The sequence below is a fragment of the Aspergillus mulundensis genome, assembly GCF_003369625.1.
Source record: "Aspergillus mulundensis strain DSM 5745 chromosome Unknown scaffold_7, whole genome shotgun sequence".
Lineage (NCBI taxonomy): Eukaryota > Fungi > Ascomycota > Eurotiomycetes > Eurotiales > Aspergillaceae > Aspergillus > Aspergillus mulundensis.
Genome location: NW_020797895.1, coordinates 656,782 through 672,447, shown reverse-complemented (window position 1 = coordinate 672,447; position 15,666 = coordinate 656,782). Strand labels below are relative to the sequence as shown.

At 54.3% G+C, this 15,666-nt stretch overlaps 7 protein-coding genes across 7 annotated transcripts; 5 read left to right on the top strand and 2 right to left on the bottom strand.

The window, feature by feature from the left end:
* Positions 1 to 177: 177 nt before the first annotated feature.
* DSM5745_07117 (uncharacterized protein) lies at positions 178 to 1,937 on the top strand (the record flags this gene model as incomplete). Its single annotated transcript, XM_026749133.1, has 2 exons — positions 178 to 790; positions 853 to 1,937. The coding sequence occupies 2 exons, from the start codon at positions 178 to 180 to the stop codon at positions 1,935 to 1,937; spliced, it is 1,698 nt and encodes a 565-aa protein (XP_026602223.1).
* Positions 1,938 to 2,984: 1,047 nt separating this feature from the next.
* DSM5745_07116 (uncharacterized protein) lies at positions 2,985 to 3,850 on the bottom strand (the record flags this gene model as incomplete). Its single annotated transcript, XM_026749132.1, has 3 exons — positions 2,985 to 3,299; positions 3,328 to 3,551; positions 3,622 to 3,850. The coding sequence occupies 3 exons, from the start codon at positions 3,848 to 3,850 to the stop codon at positions 2,985 to 2,987; spliced, it is 768 nt and encodes a 255-aa protein (XP_026602222.1).
* A 412-nt stretch (positions 3,851 to 4,262) lies between these two features.
* Positions 4,263 to 7,198, top strand: DSM5745_07115 (uncharacterized protein; the record flags this gene model as incomplete). Its single annotated transcript, XM_026749131.1, has 3 exons — positions 4,263 to 5,377; positions 5,427 to 5,978; positions 6,145 to 7,198. 3 exons carry the CDS (start codon positions 4,263 to 4,265, stop codon positions 7,196 to 7,198), a joined length of 2,721 nt encoding a protein of 906 aa, XP_026602221.1.
* Positions 7,199 to 7,683: 485 nt separating this feature from the next.
* DSM5745_07114 (FAD-binding oxidoreductase) lies at positions 7,684 to 9,502 on the top strand (the record flags this gene model as incomplete). The annotated part of the gene is made up of 2 exons (XM_026749130.1): positions 7,684 to 8,248; positions 8,280 to 9,502. 2 exons carry the CDS (start codon positions 7,684 to 7,686, stop codon positions 9,500 to 9,502), a joined length of 1,788 nt encoding a protein of 595 aa, XP_026602220.1.
* A 774-nt stretch (positions 9,503 to 10,276) lies between these two features.
* DSM5745_07113 (uncharacterized protein) lies at positions 10,277 to 11,695 on the top strand (the record flags this gene model as incomplete). Its single annotated transcript, XM_026749129.1, has 5 exons — positions 10,277 to 10,438; positions 10,492 to 10,528; positions 10,584 to 10,660; positions 10,725 to 11,101; positions 11,188 to 11,695. 5 exons carry the CDS (start codon positions 10,277 to 10,279, stop codon positions 11,693 to 11,695), a joined length of 1,161 nt encoding a protein of 386 aa, XP_026602219.1.
* A 449-nt stretch (positions 11,696 to 12,144) lies between these two features.
* DSM5745_07112 (cytochrome P450) lies at positions 12,145 to 13,833 on the top strand (the record flags this gene model as incomplete). The annotated part of the gene is made up of 3 exons (XM_026749128.1): positions 12,145 to 12,388; positions 12,440 to 12,993; positions 13,051 to 13,833. The coding sequence occupies 3 exons, from the start codon at positions 12,145 to 12,147 to the stop codon at positions 13,831 to 13,833; spliced, it is 1,581 nt and encodes a 526-aa protein (XP_026602218.1).
* Positions 13,834 to 13,876: 43 nt separating this feature from the next.
* On the bottom strand, positions 13,877 to 14,874 carry fma-AT (acetyltransferase fmaC; the record flags this gene model as incomplete). The annotated part of the gene is made up of 2 exons (XM_026749127.1): positions 13,877 to 14,689; positions 14,764 to 14,874. 2 exons carry the CDS (start codon positions 14,872 to 14,874, stop codon positions 13,877 to 13,879), a joined length of 924 nt encoding a protein of 307 aa, XP_026602217.1.
* Between the last annotated feature and the right edge of the window lie 792 nt (positions 14,875 to 15,666).

Sequence of the window (15,666 nt, the reverse complement as noted above, 5' to 3'; positions counted from 1 at the left end):
TCGACTCGCCAATGCCCCGCGAGAGTTGATTCAGCCTCGAAGACGTCAGGGCCCATAAATTGAGCTCTCCGACTCCTGAAAATGTGGTCGTCTCGATTACACAGTGCAGACTGCGGCGCTCAGATATTGACTTAACACCACTGGACCATACCGTGACATCCCAGCCTTTCATACGTGATGACCGCAGGCGACCCTAAATCTCGCGGTTATGAACCCGCTCACCTTCACGATGTGGATTCCGAACCACTGAGTCTGACTTCCTGGGAGTATAAGCGCCATCCGGTGTATTCGCGCAGCGAATGGCTCTACGAGACTATTACCCTTGTTATCAGCCTAGGTCTTCTCGGTGGCATCGTCTGTATCTTCTGGTATATGGATGGAAAACTTCTCTCTGACTGGCCCGGCCCTGTATCCCTCACCGCGACAATTTCCATCCTAACAACCTGCTGCACTGCGGCAATGATGCACAGCGTTAGCCAGTTTATCAGTCAACTCAAGTGGCTTTACTTCGGGAAAGGGAGGGCCCAGAAGCTGGCCCAATTCGAGACGTTTGACGAAGCGAGCCGTGGCCCTTGGGGTTCCATCATGCTGCTTACCACAGTCAAGTGGAATCTGGCCACTCTCGGCGCACTTATCACAATCTTTCGGCTGAGCTTTGCGCCGCTTGCCCAGCAAGTTCTTGCGTTCCCGGAGCGGGATAATCACACCGAGGATTACAGCGTTACTTTTGGCTACTCCCACAATTTTAGTTATCCCAGGCCTGGCACAGCACGGGGATTCGGTGTGTTTGGTAAGCAGTGTGCTCTTCGGGTTAAGTAACAAATGTTGCTAACACCAACTTCCTCTCTCCAGACGGCATCACACAAGACCCTGGTCTGCAGGCCGCCATAGTCCAGGGCCTGTATGGAATCAGAAGCCTTGCAGAGTTTAGCTGCCCTGGAATCTGTGACTGGAACGGCTCATATATATCTCTCGGCTTTAGTAGCGCATGTAGCAATGTCACGGAGGCAACTTTGCAGACAGAAAGCTGTGGTAGTGTGAATTACTGGAAAGTGTGCAACATGACAACGCCAGGAGGAGTGATGGTCTCGACTCGACTGCAGGAGACCGTTGCCGGTACCAGCTACTATATGAATGTTTCCTCCCTGGTCACCGATATTGCCAATCCGAACGACATGCTGCGGCACAGCCTACCGGTAGTTGTCAGGTTCGCAATATACAGATCAACCCCGAGCCTGAACATGTACGCTACTAACATCAACATAACGGACTGCTCTCTGTTCCTCACGGCATATCAATACACACATGCCAAGGCAAACGGCAGTGACTTTTCCTTCGAGCAGGTCCGGGAACTTGATTTTGGCGTCGAGAACCCATGGAACGTTGAGAGGACCACTGTCTTGGGCTCAAGAGTATATACCGATGTGACCGAGGCCAACAATATTAGTATTCCTGCCCTACAAATTGGCTGGGCTGACCTTGCGGCCTTGGGCAATTATCTCAAGTCACGGATGTTTGTTACAGAGTGGGTAGAAGGAAACTACGAGAACAGTGATATAGGGCTGACTGCTCTTTTCTACGGCGATGCGGACATCGACAAGCCATTCGAAAGAATGGCCAAAAGTATGACAGACTATCTACGGCGCTCTCCTGATGCCTTGGCCGCTTCTGGAGAGAGGGTCAATCGATTGACGTATGTTCAGATCCATTGGTGGTATCTCATCGGCCCTGCGGCCATTCAGCTGATGGCGGTATTGTTTGGCATCACGACAATCTTCATCAATCGCAAGAGTCGTCGCGTTCCGCTATGGAAGTCATCTGCGCTGGCGGTGCTGGCTTGTCAGCATGAACAGCAGCTCGGCATAATACACAGCAAGGTCAAGGATATCAAGCAGATTGAAAAGGCGGCTGAGAAGGCTAAGGTGCGGCTGGAATAGGAAGGGGGGCTGTTGTATCGCTCTCCAGAGTCGTCGCCATGAGCTTCAGCTTCTCAGTTTGGGTTATATAGTGTCGTGAACCAAGATTGATTACTATTCTCCTCCTTGACAGGTGCGATAGCCGAGCCTGGCAGAAGAAACGTAGTAACCTGGCTAGCGAGCCTTCTTTACCTACATGCAAGGATCGTCATGTAGGTACTTATCTATGCTACAGGCCGAATTTAGGGCTTTACCCTGGACCCTAGTCCCGCAGGATCCAGCATTAACTACATGTTACGTGAACTTCAAGTCCGGGTCGAGAATCGAGTCTGGCGCTTCCTGCGTCACTTGCAGAGAGTACGTGTACCGCTGCTCATACGTCGGAAGCAGCGACAATTGATATGCAGAGCCAGGCGGAAGAGGAGGGCCTTGCGCACGCGGTGGTGCGGTCTCAGCCCATTCCTTGTAATGCTCGCGGCATGTCGCGCCGCCTGCACCGTCGAAGAGGGCTGCGTTGTCGAAGGCCGTCAGAGCGAGGTTGTTAAGGAGGTCCGGCTTGGCGTCAAAGTGATCCTCGGTGTCCTTGGGCAGTTGGCGAAGGAACTCGCTTCATTGTGCTTATTCTCTAGAGGCGCTGCGGTAGATCACGAAGCCCCAGACGTGATGGCTGTCCTGGTGTAGCGCCTGCTCGGCGAGGTTCCCGGGTAGAAGGTTGTCGGTTGATATACAAGGGTAGCGCTTTGGTGGAGGGAGGGAATGTCTCTGGTGGGCGTTTTGCTTCAAGATTGTTCTGGTTGTCAGGCCTTTCCATGGTGAGGTATTGTCGGTTTCAGTCAAAAGCAGCATGTTTGCTATCGCGGTTGGAATCGGATGGGGCTATTGAATTCGCCATGACTTGGAATCCTGCGAGGTGTGGCTCGTGGCAGTACCCTCTGAAGAACATTCCTGTATTCGAGAGACGGCGTCCGCTGTTGATAAGAGGTGAAGGGGTGTGGGTGCGTCCGGAGCAAGTCAAGGTGTCCGGGTTGTTCAGGGAGAAGCTGGCCAGAGCCACTTCCTGAGACGCCTCTATTCGAACGAAGCAACACTCGGCGGGCGCTGGTAATATTGTTCCCACGCCAAATCATCACGCAAGTAAGCGTATCGCTCAACCATAACACTGTCAAACTCAATCTTCATCCACCCAACATCCCAGTCCATACGCCCCTCAGCCGGCTTCTCCCAATCATACAGTTCCCGTCCCTGATCAGACTCATCCACGTCACTAAGTTCGTCTTCATCTTCCTCCTCCTTTGCTTCAGGCTCCCAATCCTTAGCAACCAGCCGCACAAAGCTACTATCCAGGTCCTTCGTCACCGGGCTCACAACCGATTCCAGCTCTTCCTGCCCCACCTGTAGACAATAGCCGTACCGCTGGGACGAAAAACCACGCTTCGGGCAGAGCCCTGCTCCCGCCCCTTGCTCGCGGATGAGCGCACTCCCAAACCAAGTGCTCCCGGACAACCGCCGCCGTAACCCCATCAAAGCTACCAGGATCGTCGAAGAGAAGGAGCACCAGGTTCCGCAGCAAATCGGGTTCGCCTGCATTGCCGATTACGGCTTCTTCCGTGTTGCTGAGAAGTAAACTCAAGAATGCTGCCCAGTCGGCATCGCTGCTATATGTACACCGATAGATGGCGAACCCCCAGCCGCGGTGGCCGTCTACGTGCAGGGATGCTTTCGATTGGTGATTTTCCTGGTGGTAGGGCTCGTGAACGCGAGGTGGATATGTTGCGGATCTGAGAGGGTAAGCCACCCTGGAATCGGAGGGATTTGTTGATTTCGGGTTGCATGGGGAGGAACGGTGCTGCTTTGAGCGGGACAGTAACGCTTGGAGCTCGCGGGGGAATGGCTCGGGACAGGGCACTTTGTAGATCTCGGACTGCAAGGGTCATCTTTGATGTTTCCTTCCTCAATTCCGTGGAAGAACAAGAGAGGTGATGGAAGAAGTCAAGCAACAACACCAAACGGCGGAACGAAGCGAGTTCCACGCACGCTAAACCTAATTCATACACGCTGTTTACTATGTTTCTACTACGGTATGGCTATGGCCTGCGATCGCGGATTTGGCGCCACTCAGGTGGGATTTTGAGTTGATGGGCGCACCTTATATGCACCCTGCAACAACTCAATCGTAACGTCACTTTCACATTGGTCAGTATGTTAGGTTAGTGTAGTACTAGGGCCATATATCTGCCCGATATGCGCTACGCCACGTGATCAACTGAGCGGGGGAGGGACAGTTCAGCCTCGTGCCTGCACCTGCAGCCTCGTCTTCCTGCCTTTTCTCTTGAGGGCATATTCACCATGAGCAGCTACCACTTACGATATGAGGACTTCACCGTGGGCTGGGTGACTGCCTTGCCCATTGAACTCGCTGCTGCACGGAAGATGCTCGATGAAGAGTACGAATACCACGATGACTCTACCTATACGCTGGGCCGGATCGGAGAGCACAACGTCGCCATAGCCTGCTTCCCCTCGGGACAGCTCGGCATTGCAAATGGGGCCACCGTCGCAGCCAGTCTGAAAGCTAAATTCCCGGCTCTAGAATTCTGCTTGATGGTCGGCATTGGCGGCGGGGTTCCGAGCCCAGAGAACGACATTCGTCTTGGCGACGTGGTGGTCAGTCAACCCCAAGGAACATACGGCGGAGTGGTCCAGTATGATCTGGGAAAAACCGTTTCTGGTGGACGACAGATGCGCACCGGCTTCCTCAATGCACCTCCTGCGGCGATCCTCCGAACCGTTTCCCGGCTCCAATCCAATCATGCGCTTGGCAAAGAAAACATGTCCGATTATCTATCCCAATTCGACGGTACACAGTTCGATCGCCAGACTGCAGGTTCAGATGTACTTTTCCAAAGCTCGTACACCCACGAGGGGGGGCCCACTTGCGCGGATTGTCCCCAGGAGTTTGCTGTCTCACGCGCACCGCGGACTGGAACTGCGGTCAAAATCCACTACGGCACAATCGCCTCTGGAAATCAGGTCATCAAGGACGCGACAACCAGAGTTCGGCTAAGCTCTGAGCTGGGTGGCGTTCTCTGTTTCGAGATGGAAGCCGCCGGACTCATGAACAATCTACCCTGCCTTGTCATCCGTGGAATCTCGGACTACTCCGACTCGCACAAGAATGCAAGCTGGCAGCCATTTGCAGCAGCTGTGGCCGCGGCGTATGCAAGAGAGATCCTAGTTTTACACCCCGCAAGTTCTGGTCTCCAGCGGCGAAGAACTATCTTGGATTGGATAGCACCTCTAGAACAGGAGCAAAGACATGCGTTCGTGACTTCGCTTCGTGTTAAGGGCACTGGCGGTTGGCTACTAGAACATCCGGAGTATACTAAGTGGCGCGACAACCCGGCAAGTCCTCATGTTCTTTGGTGCCACGGCATGGGTGGTGCTGGAAAGACAGTCCTCTTGTTTGTTAGGATTTTGAAACCTGCTAGGTGTCTATACTGATTTTTGCAGTTCTAACCTAATCGATGTACTAAGACATCGGTCCGCTGGCCCAAGGAAACCCGTGATCTTCTATTACTTCGACTATGAGGATCAATCTCGCCAGACAATGAGTCTTTTCCTCAGGAGCCTTCTAAGGCAGCTTTTAGACCACATCCCGAACATACCAAGAAAGCTAGTCGACGCTTATACAGTTGGGAGCTTACTTTCGGTAACTGCTCTTGAGCAGATAATATCAGAGATCATACAGACTTTGCCCCGCTTGTACATTTTGATTGATGCCCTCGACGAGTGCGTCGACCCATGTTTACGAAAGACTATTGCTAGGTTTTTGGAAAATGCGGCACGTACGTCCAGTGTTCGACTCCTCCTCACAAGTCGTCCGCACGTCCAGGAGATTCCTGTGGTGTTCCCTTGCTGTTTGGAAATTCCAGTGCGCGGATCCGAGAAGGACATCAAAGCATATATATCCCACGAAATAAGCCAAGCTGGAAACATTGATGTGGTAGACGCAAGGTTCGCTGAAGAGATTACCAATACGATCCTACGCCAAGCAGACGGGATGTTAGTGACTGCATGTCAATAAGCTTGTATATTTTGCAGGCTGACTATGGTCTCAGGTTCTTCCTATCGGTCCTCCGTACTAAAGCGGTTCTGAGAGAGCCAACCACCGACCATTGCCTCGGATAGTACTGGAATGCTGCCTGGGACTTGTGACTATTGAACCCAGGACGGAAATAATCCGTCTGTCTCACTACGCCGTTAATGAATACCTAATCAAGAATGGCCCCGAGCTGTTCGGGGACGCAGAGGCCAGCATTTCCGCCCTATGCCTGACCTACCTACTCCTCGAACCCTTCGTTCAAGGGCCCCGCAAAAAGAGCGCCCGCATCAGAGCCCTTATATATTCCCAACCTTTCATATCGTATGCAGCTAAACACTGGGGGGATCATGTACGCATGTGTGAAAGTAATCCCATGGTCTGGAATCTGACTTTTCGGTTCCTTAATAATCAACAAGCAGCAGCCTGTGCACACCAGATCCTGCAGTTCAACCGGGGCTATAGAAAGATCTACTGGACTGCGGCCGAGTCCAACAGCGTGAATGCCCTCCACATAGCCACCAACTTCGGACTGGAAAGAGTTGTTGACCACCTCCTCTCTCGCAGAGCATTTAACATCAACGCCGCAACAACAATCGGCACAACCGCACTCATTATAGCAGCCTCTAATGGACATGGCCGCATCACTCGAGCTCTATTGCGAAAAGGCGCCAACCCGAGGCTTGAAAACTGGTACGGCAACGCCCTCCACTGCGCGGCCGAGGACGGCCACAGCAACACAATCCGCCTGCTAGTTCTGAGTGGAATGAGCCCCAACGTCCCCAAGGAGTCTGGCCGGTACCCTATTGAGTGCACGTTGGATGGCGACCATGCGGACGCCTTTGAGACTCTCCTCAACCTTGGCGCTAAGATTAAAGAGCGGACAGGCGACATGCCGCTGCTTATCAAGGCTATCACCGCAGAGTGCGTTGATATTGTTGATGTCATGCTCAAGCGAGGCCTGGTGGATGTTAATCAAGAACTCTATGACGGCACTACCTCGGTACATGTGGCGGCTGGTTTAGACAACACTGCTATTCTGGATAACTTGATCAAGCACGGCGCTCGTATTGATGTTTTGGATAACGAGTGGCTGTCTCCCCTTGACCATGCATTGGCGCGAGGGAGTGACAAGGCTGCGAAGTTACTTCGAAGTTACGGCGCGAAGAGAAATATAGATTGATTCCCACCTGGCAGCTGTTCAGCGCCTTCGCACCTTCTATCCCGCGCCGGCTCCTTGAGCATCTTGCGATACTTTCACGTCAGGATGCTAGGCACAGACGCATCGACACATTAATGTCGAAGAAAAAGTACTTTGGTTGCAGTAAGGTACCAAATGATGACCTTGCATAACTAACGGACAAACCGGAGACCTCGAGATGGTGAGAGAGTTAGTGAGCAGGTACGGCAGTGCACTGGAATGACAAAAGAAAATCTTTGACTACGACCATACAATCTCAGTCATTCAGAGACAAGACGGCTTAGTGGGGTCCAAATGCAGTCAGAAGCCTGCCAACCAGAAGTTGTCGGCTCAGCCTTCCTGATTCCTGCGCTCCATGCAGTGATTGCAAAAGCAAAATGAGCTGATGCTTCAGTGGATGGGAGCCACCTCTTTAAATATCTAGAGTTGCTGGCATCTAGTCGAGTGAACCTGTGCGCTCTCCAAAAATGCTCCGCGATATGATTCTGTACTTTTGCGCTGTCTTATTGCTGTTACCTCTATCGCACGCACTTCCTTCATTTGGCAGTGAACTGTGCCGATATCTACCAGGCGATACTTACTGGCCCACTGAGGCCGAGTGGTCCAAACTCAACACCACAGTGGGTGGCCGCTTGATCAAGACGATTCCTCTGGGCTCGCCATGTCACGGCTCGAGCTACCGCGCCGCCGAATGCGAATATCTTCAGGCGGAGTGGACGAATCCCGAGCTCCAGTACGCGCAGCTCCATCCTTATTGCTGCTATTCTTCTTGGTCCAAATTTGACCCTTTGCGCAGTGCCGATTCCCCGTCCTCTTTTGGCGCTCCGTTTTTCCAAGCTCAGGCATGCGATCCGTTTACCAACAAATCGAGTCCTTGTGAGCTTGGCAATTACTACGTATATGCTATCAATGTCACCGGCGCAGCAGATGTCGCTGTTGGGCTTGCTTTCGCCCAGGACCACAACATCCGACTGGTCATCAAGAACACCGGCCACGAGCAAGTATCTCTTTGCGTGGGAACATTGCGAGTCCGTGCTAATCCCCTTTTTGTATAGTCTCCTAGGGCGATCATCCGGCAAAGGCGCACTGGGCCTGTGGACTCATAATCTTCGCGCGATCTCGATACTCGATTACAAGAGCAGCTTATACACGGGAAAGGCCATGAAGGTGGGAAGTGGTGTGCAGGTGTTCCACGCCTATTCAGCTGCTCACAAGGCCGGTCTTCGCGTGGTGGGCGGTACCTGCTCGACCATCGGAATGGCAGGTGGGTATACCCAGGGAGGCGGACACTCGATGCTCTCGACAGCCTACGGCCTCGCCGCGGACCAGGTACTCGAGTGGGAGGCAGTACTGGCCGATGGAACCCATCTCACCGCGACGCCAACCGAGAATGCTGATCTGTACTGGGCGCTGTCCGGAGGCGGCGGAGGAACTTACGCCGTGGTGCTGTCGATGACGATCAAGGCGTACGCCGACAGCCCGGTGGCGGGAGCCATGTTGCAGATAAAGGAAACATCATCGTCCGATAACTTTTGGGAATCCGTTGAAGCCATCCACGCGGCAATGCCAACCTGGATTGATATGGGCGCCAGCACAGCTTACGTGCTCAGCAACGGGGTGCTATCCCTTCAAATGCTCTTCACGACCCGCTCCGCCGGAGAAGTGAAGTCCATCTTACAACCTCTAGTAGAAAAGCTAGACTCCTTGTCGGCGGAGTATATGCTCAACATAACCGCCTTTGGCGACTATCACACGGCCTTTAACAACTACTTCGGCGCATACCCGAACTCCCAGGTCCAGGGGAACCGGTTGATCCCACGCTCCGGGCTCACATCCAACACATCCATTGCGGCTCTAACCCTCGCGCTCCGCGAGATCGTATCCAACCCATCATTCTACATCCTCGGTGTCGGCATCGATGTCTCAACCGGGGCGTTTGTTCCCAACGCGGTCTTCCCCGGTTGGCGAAACGCAATTGCCTCGCTTGAAGTAATTGCCAACTGGGATTACAATGTCAGCTACGCGGAGAATGCAGAGCACCAGAGATTGATTACAGATGTGTATATCCCCTCTTTGACTGCCGTCACAGGACCAGAGAGCGGCGCGTACATGAACGAGGCCGATTTCCAGCAGCCAGATTTCCAGAGTCAATTCTTTGGCGAGAATTATGCGGCACTAAGGGCCATTAAGGGGAAGTATGATCCACAGGGTGTATTCTACGGCAATGCGCTGGTAGGCAGCGAGGAGTGGGTTGTTGGCGGCGACGGGCGGCTCTGCCTGGTGTAGGTATCTGGGCTGAGGCGGTAATGCAAATACAGGTTACTACCGTAAGCTGCTCTGTGTTTGTACAGAACAGCCGATATTTGCAAGTTAGCTGGAGGCCTTGCATGGGGTATTTGTACGACGATAAGCGCAGACTCGACTCGCGACATCGCAATAGGGCGTACGTGAATGGGGCCAAATGCAATGCTACCCTCTATCTTACTCGACGCTGAGCCTGATCAAGATCTGTTTGCCAGGCAGATGCCAAGTTGCCAACGAATTTCCACGCACAGCAGGCCAGGGCAGAAGAATGGTGCTGATAATGGCTTGCTGTTCTCTCCGCCCTTGGCGTCGGATCGCCCGCAGTGCGACTGATTGTTGCTGCATGTCAGAACGCTACGCTATTCCGTGGCCCCTCTCGTTGGCTTTGGATTCCGATTTGGAAGCAGCGAGACGGACGAAGCCGCCCCTAGGCTGCATGATTTGATTTGGAAGCATCCTCGAGCGGCTGTACAGGGTTGGTTACATCTCCACCCCTGTCCCAGCTCTCGATTCGTCCTCGGACTCGGTCAATTTCAAACACTTCATGTCACCTACAGAAGGCTGAGATTGGATGATGATCCTCGGATGCGATGCTAGCCCTCTCTCCTGGTCCATTGCAGATCGAGCGTTTCCCACTGAAGATCCTCTCCATAAGCTCTTGGAAATCTTACCACGCTTCGCACGGCCAGAATATAAGCTGATATCAAGCCTCTTGTTTCATTTTGATATGCGAATCCACCGCCGACGCCTATCGCCATGGCCTCTGCTTGGACAGCGCATCCCCGGGCCGTAGCGGCAGTCGCTGTTTCAGTGGTCTTTGAGACCCTGGCTGTAATCGCCATGATTCTGCGTTTCTACTCGCATCGTTTGCGGAAGCGGAGGGTTGCGGCGCATGATTGGGCTACGGTTGTTGCGTTGGTACGTACCTAGTCTCTGGGAGGAGGAGTCGATGTTGATCGGAGGATTGGCAGATCTTTTCCACTGGCTGCGTGGCTCTTGTGATTACCGGTATGTTGTTATCGCTCACTGTTCTCTTCTAGCTTGGTTTCTAAGGACTCAGTAGCGGTAGCCATTGGAGGGCTAGGGCAACACACCTGGGAGCTTTCCAACCCGACGGTCCAGTTACTACACTTTGCAAAGGTAAGTACTCTCTTGCAGCCATCTTACTCTGTAGCCCGCACAGACTGATCCGCCACAACTTCAGATCTATGTCGCCAATTCCCCCGTCTGGGCAGGCGCAATCAGCGCCGTCAAGGTGTCGATTGTCCTTTTGTACATTAGTCTCTTTGGCAACGACCCTGCTATCCGATACTGCTGCTATACATTGATCGGCGTGCAAGTGCTCTGGGGAATCGCCGTCATACTGTCCTCTTTGCTGCTATGCCAGCCCCTGCGGATAAACTGGGACCCCACTGTGGACGGCCACTGCGGCAGCACTAAGGCTACATATCTTGCTCTGCACATTATCAATCTAATCCTGGACGTGACAGTCGGCCTTCTCCCTGTGCCGGTACTATGGAAACTACAGATGAGGCGGCGGAAGAAGATCGAGCTGGCGCTGATGTTTTCGCTGGGAATAGCGTACGTCAACTGAGCTCCCCGTCCCAAATAGATAGTCCTCCGCTGTGAAGGTATGGTGCTGTGCTGACCAACCCCGTGCCGTACAGGATCTGCATAATCACCATCTTCCGCATCAACATGATCAACGACCTTGTCAGCACCGACCTCACATACACCACGGCGCCCCTGATGATCTTCACAATCCTCGAGCCCCTCCTCGGAATCATCCTCGCCTGCCTGCCGCTGCTCCGTCCGGTATTCGAGCGCGTCTCCGCCTTCCGGACCTTGCATAGCAGTCAAGCCAGCGGTGGCAGCGGCACACCGATACCGCAGTTGTCTGGGCAATCCCGCGAGTCCAAGGCCAGGACCGAGCACTACGTGAAGATGCGTCCCTCGACTTCAACTGCGGGATCTGCGCATGCCCTCAACAGCACCGCCGCTAATCAAGGGCGTGGGTATGAACTTGACGAGGTGAAGCGCTTGTCAGACCGGGATCAGCCGTCTATTGTTGTTACGAATACGTGGGACGTGGAGGCGGGGCCGTATAGTCCAAGGGGGTTGAAGCCGGGCAGCGCGGCTAGAGACCTTGATCGGCCGGATAATGGGACTTTTTAGGCTCATTCTGTTACTGCAATGAGATTCAGTTATATGCTCATGTATATCGCTTTATCTTGCCTTGATTACCAAGGGCTCGGCGATCATCCTCTCGCTCGAAATAGGAGAACCGGACCATCCCAGCACTGGCGCATTACGGCCGACCCAGAAACAGCTCATTGGCTAGGATCGATGTGATACGTGAGGGCCTGAGGTATGTACACAGTCAGACTTGCATATGGCGCAGCCTTCCCTGTCCTACCCTACCTTGCGAGGCGATCCCCTAGCAAACATCACTGCATGCATGGATGAGCTGACCTGGCTCAAGTTCAACAGGATGACAATACGAACCTTACTGATATACCCGCACATTACCGTGCCTTACTACGACAGGTACCATTCCATTCTATATTTCGTATAGACTGCCCAAGCCCAAAGAGAAGGAAGTGGCTGTTTCCCGGTCCATCACCATGATGAATCTTAATACGGACTTCTCCTCTACAGCCAAAAGCGTCGCCATTCCGCTGTTTATCGCACTGGGTATCTGCTACGCCACCAGCCTCGTCCTCTACCGCCTCTATCTAAGCCCGCTGTCGAAATTCCCTGGCCCGCGCGTCGCCGCCGCAACTGGCTGGTACGAGGCGTACTTCGAGCTTGTCCACAAGGGCGGCGGACGTTTCCTCTTTGAGATCCGACGGATGCATGAGGTCTACGGTGTGTACCTGCAATTATGGTACGTTCCTTGGCCCTTGTACTGAACAGCAGCTCGCATCCCAGGCCCCATCGTCCGCATCAACCCCTACGAACTACACATCGCCGACCCAGCCTACTACAGCACCCTCTACACCTCCACCCTGAACCTCGACAAAGCATCCCACATCCAGCACCGCTTCAACGCCCCAACCGCCGCCTTCTCAACGCCCCAACATGCACTGCACAAACGCCGCCGCGCCGCGATATCCCCGTTCTTCGCGAAGCGCCGCATAGACGAGCAAGCGCCCATGATCAATTCACATGTCGACGTAATCTGTCGGCGTTTGAACGAGGAATACGCAAGCACAGACAAAGTGCTCTGCGTCAACGAGCTGTACGGCAGCTACGTGACGGATGTGATCATGACGTATGCGTTCAACCGGTGTCCGCGGTTCCTGGAGGAGGAGGAATTCATCTCTGCGTTTGGGAAGAGCATCCAGGGCCTCAAGGAGTTCGTGCACTGGGCGCAGCAGTTCCCTTTCCTCCCGCGGATTTTGGGTATCGTGCCGCCAGCCCTTATGGGCGCGCTGTTCCCGGCTATGCGCGCGAGTCTGGTGTTTCAGGAGGTACATACCCCCCTCTTCACGCAACTATCCTATTAACAGCAATGCCAACCCGGACAGGAAATGCGCACGCAAGCCCAAACCGTCCTCTCCGGCCACGGCCAAAAGGGCACCATCTTCGCGGACCTACTAGCCTCCGACCTCCCAGAAGCAGAACTCACCCTCCCCCGCCTAAAAGACGAAGCAATGAGCATCGTCGGCGCGGGGATCGAAACAACGAAGACCGCAAGCGTCGTGACGACCTTCCACATCCTGCACACCCCGCGCATCCTACATAAACTGCAGGCCGAGCTGGACGCCGCGATCCCGGACCCCGCTGCCCCGCCGCCTCTAGGCGTCCTAGAAAAGTTGCCTTTCCTCGCCGCTTGTATCCAGGAGGGGATTCGACTGGGCTATGGCGCGACGGGGCGCTCGCCGAGGATCTCGCGGGGCGATCCGCTGACGTATGGAGGTGGGGGTGGGGCTTGGGTTATCCCCGCCGGTGTCATGGTTAGCATGGATAGCTACCACATGCATCATGACGAGAGTGTGTTCCATGATAGTCACGCGTTTGTGCCGGAGCGGTGGCTGGATGGGGCGCGCGGGCCAGGGCCGGATGGGAATGGGCGGGGCAGGCTGAATCGGTACCTGGCGTCGTTTGGTCGCGGGACGCGCATGTGTGTTGGGGTTAACCTGGCGTATGCGGAGATTACGATTGTGCTGGCGAGGCTGTTTCGCGGGTTCGAGATGGAGCTGTATCACACTAGCAGGAGGGATGTGGACTGTTATCGGGATTTGGTGGGGATGGAGGTTGTTAGGGGGAGTCGGGGGGTCAGAGTTAGGGTTTTGAAGACGAGGAAGTGAGGCCTTTGTTTCTTATGGCCGCTCGTGCTTGAATATGTATACGTCAAGATACATCCTCCGTCCCCTGCAAGACATCCCGCACAAACCGTATCTTCGCCTCCATCAACACCCCCAGATGCGCCCCCTGCACAACATCCATATGCCCAACCCCCTCAACCAAATACAATCTCCTCGGCGCACCCCCCAGCTTCGTATCAAAGTACTCCCTCTGCCTCTCCGCAGCACTAACTGAATCCATCTCCGGCACAACAAACATCACCGGCGTCGGCGCAACGCCCGCCCAAAGCTCAAACGGCGCCCACATGGCCATGTGGTAGTAACTCTGGACCGTCGTGCGATTGACATGGCCCCGCGCCAGCTCCTTCCCCTGTCCCACAATCCGCGCATACTCCTCGCGCTCCAAACCGAGCCCAAACCCCGCTGGGTTCTCGCCGTGCTCGTTTAGCAGCGGGACATAGAACGGCTCGTTCCCGGCTACTTGCGACGCGCGGTCCTGCATGCACCGCTGCAGCACTCTTGCTCGTTTGGACTCCGGTCTGGGGCGCAGGTCTGTGAGGGGTGCGATGGCGAGGACGCCGCGGATGCGTTTGTCGCTTGTTGCGGCGGTGAGGGCTACGACGGCGGAGAAGGACATGCCCCAGATGAAGAGCGCGGATGGGTCTACAGAGGCTTGGGTTGAGAGGAAGGTTAGGGCGTCGGAGTAGTCGGCTGCTTGGGTGACCGGGTTGATTTCGTTGCGTGGGGTGCCGGCTGAGGCGCCGGTTGAGCGCGGGTCGTAGAGGAGGACTGTTATGCCGCTGGATTGGAAGTGGAGGGCCACGTCGGGGAGGCCGAGCATTTCTTTGACGCAGGCGAACTGGTGGTGAAGGGTTAGTTGCGGATTTGGGTGTGCATTGTGGATGTGGAACTCAAGTTGGTGGGATGGCCTACTCCGGGGGTCATCACGATTCCGGGGCCGCGGGAAGTGGCTGGATACAGAGTCCCTCTGAGGGTAAGGCCATCGAGAGTTTTGAACTCGACGGTTTGTTCGGGTAGAGACATTGGTTTGCTTGAAGGGATGGCGGGTATACGGTAACTGATGTGTTGGTTGTAGACACACTCTGCTGGCAAGGCAGGTCAAATTGAAGTAGGCAGAGCAATTTAAAAATACTTGTTTCTGTAATCAATCAATCTGCTTGCATGGCGAGGCGAAATCTTGACGGGTTGATCATCTGCTAGGTATGATAGGTATGAACAGGAGGGTAGGACATGACTCTGCATGCATATACTCCGTACTCGGGCGCCTGATCGCCAGTCGAGTTTGAAACAGGTGCAGGCACAACTCAGCATGACTTCCCGTCCAGCGGCATAGCATAGCCACCTTCATGCGAGTTGTCGGAGTTGGACCCCGTTCTAGACAATTCATGACGCCCTCGACGGAGGCTTGTGATGTCCAGCCTGCATAGCTCTGTTGCAGCGATTCTCATTAGGTCCAAGAAATACAGAACGCGTCGTATCCGCTGGACGCCTAGCGTCTCTCTTGGAAATTGGTCTAGGCTCTCTGGTGCCTTGAGAGCATTGAAGGCAGGTGCTCATGAACGCCAATGTTACATCTGTGCGCTGGATTGCGGCTCTTGGTACGGAGTATCCGCCCAATCGCATCTATACCTGCTAAACACGCCAGTCGGATGGGCATGGTTAATTGCGTTTGTAATTGGAGAGAGTTGGTGTAGAGAGCTCGGACCTCACTACCGTCATCCCAGAAACATGGGACTTAGAGGATATCTCCTGATTTTCGAGCCTACCGTTGAATGCTTCCATCGTTAGCCACGAGAACTGTTCGTCAAATGTTCA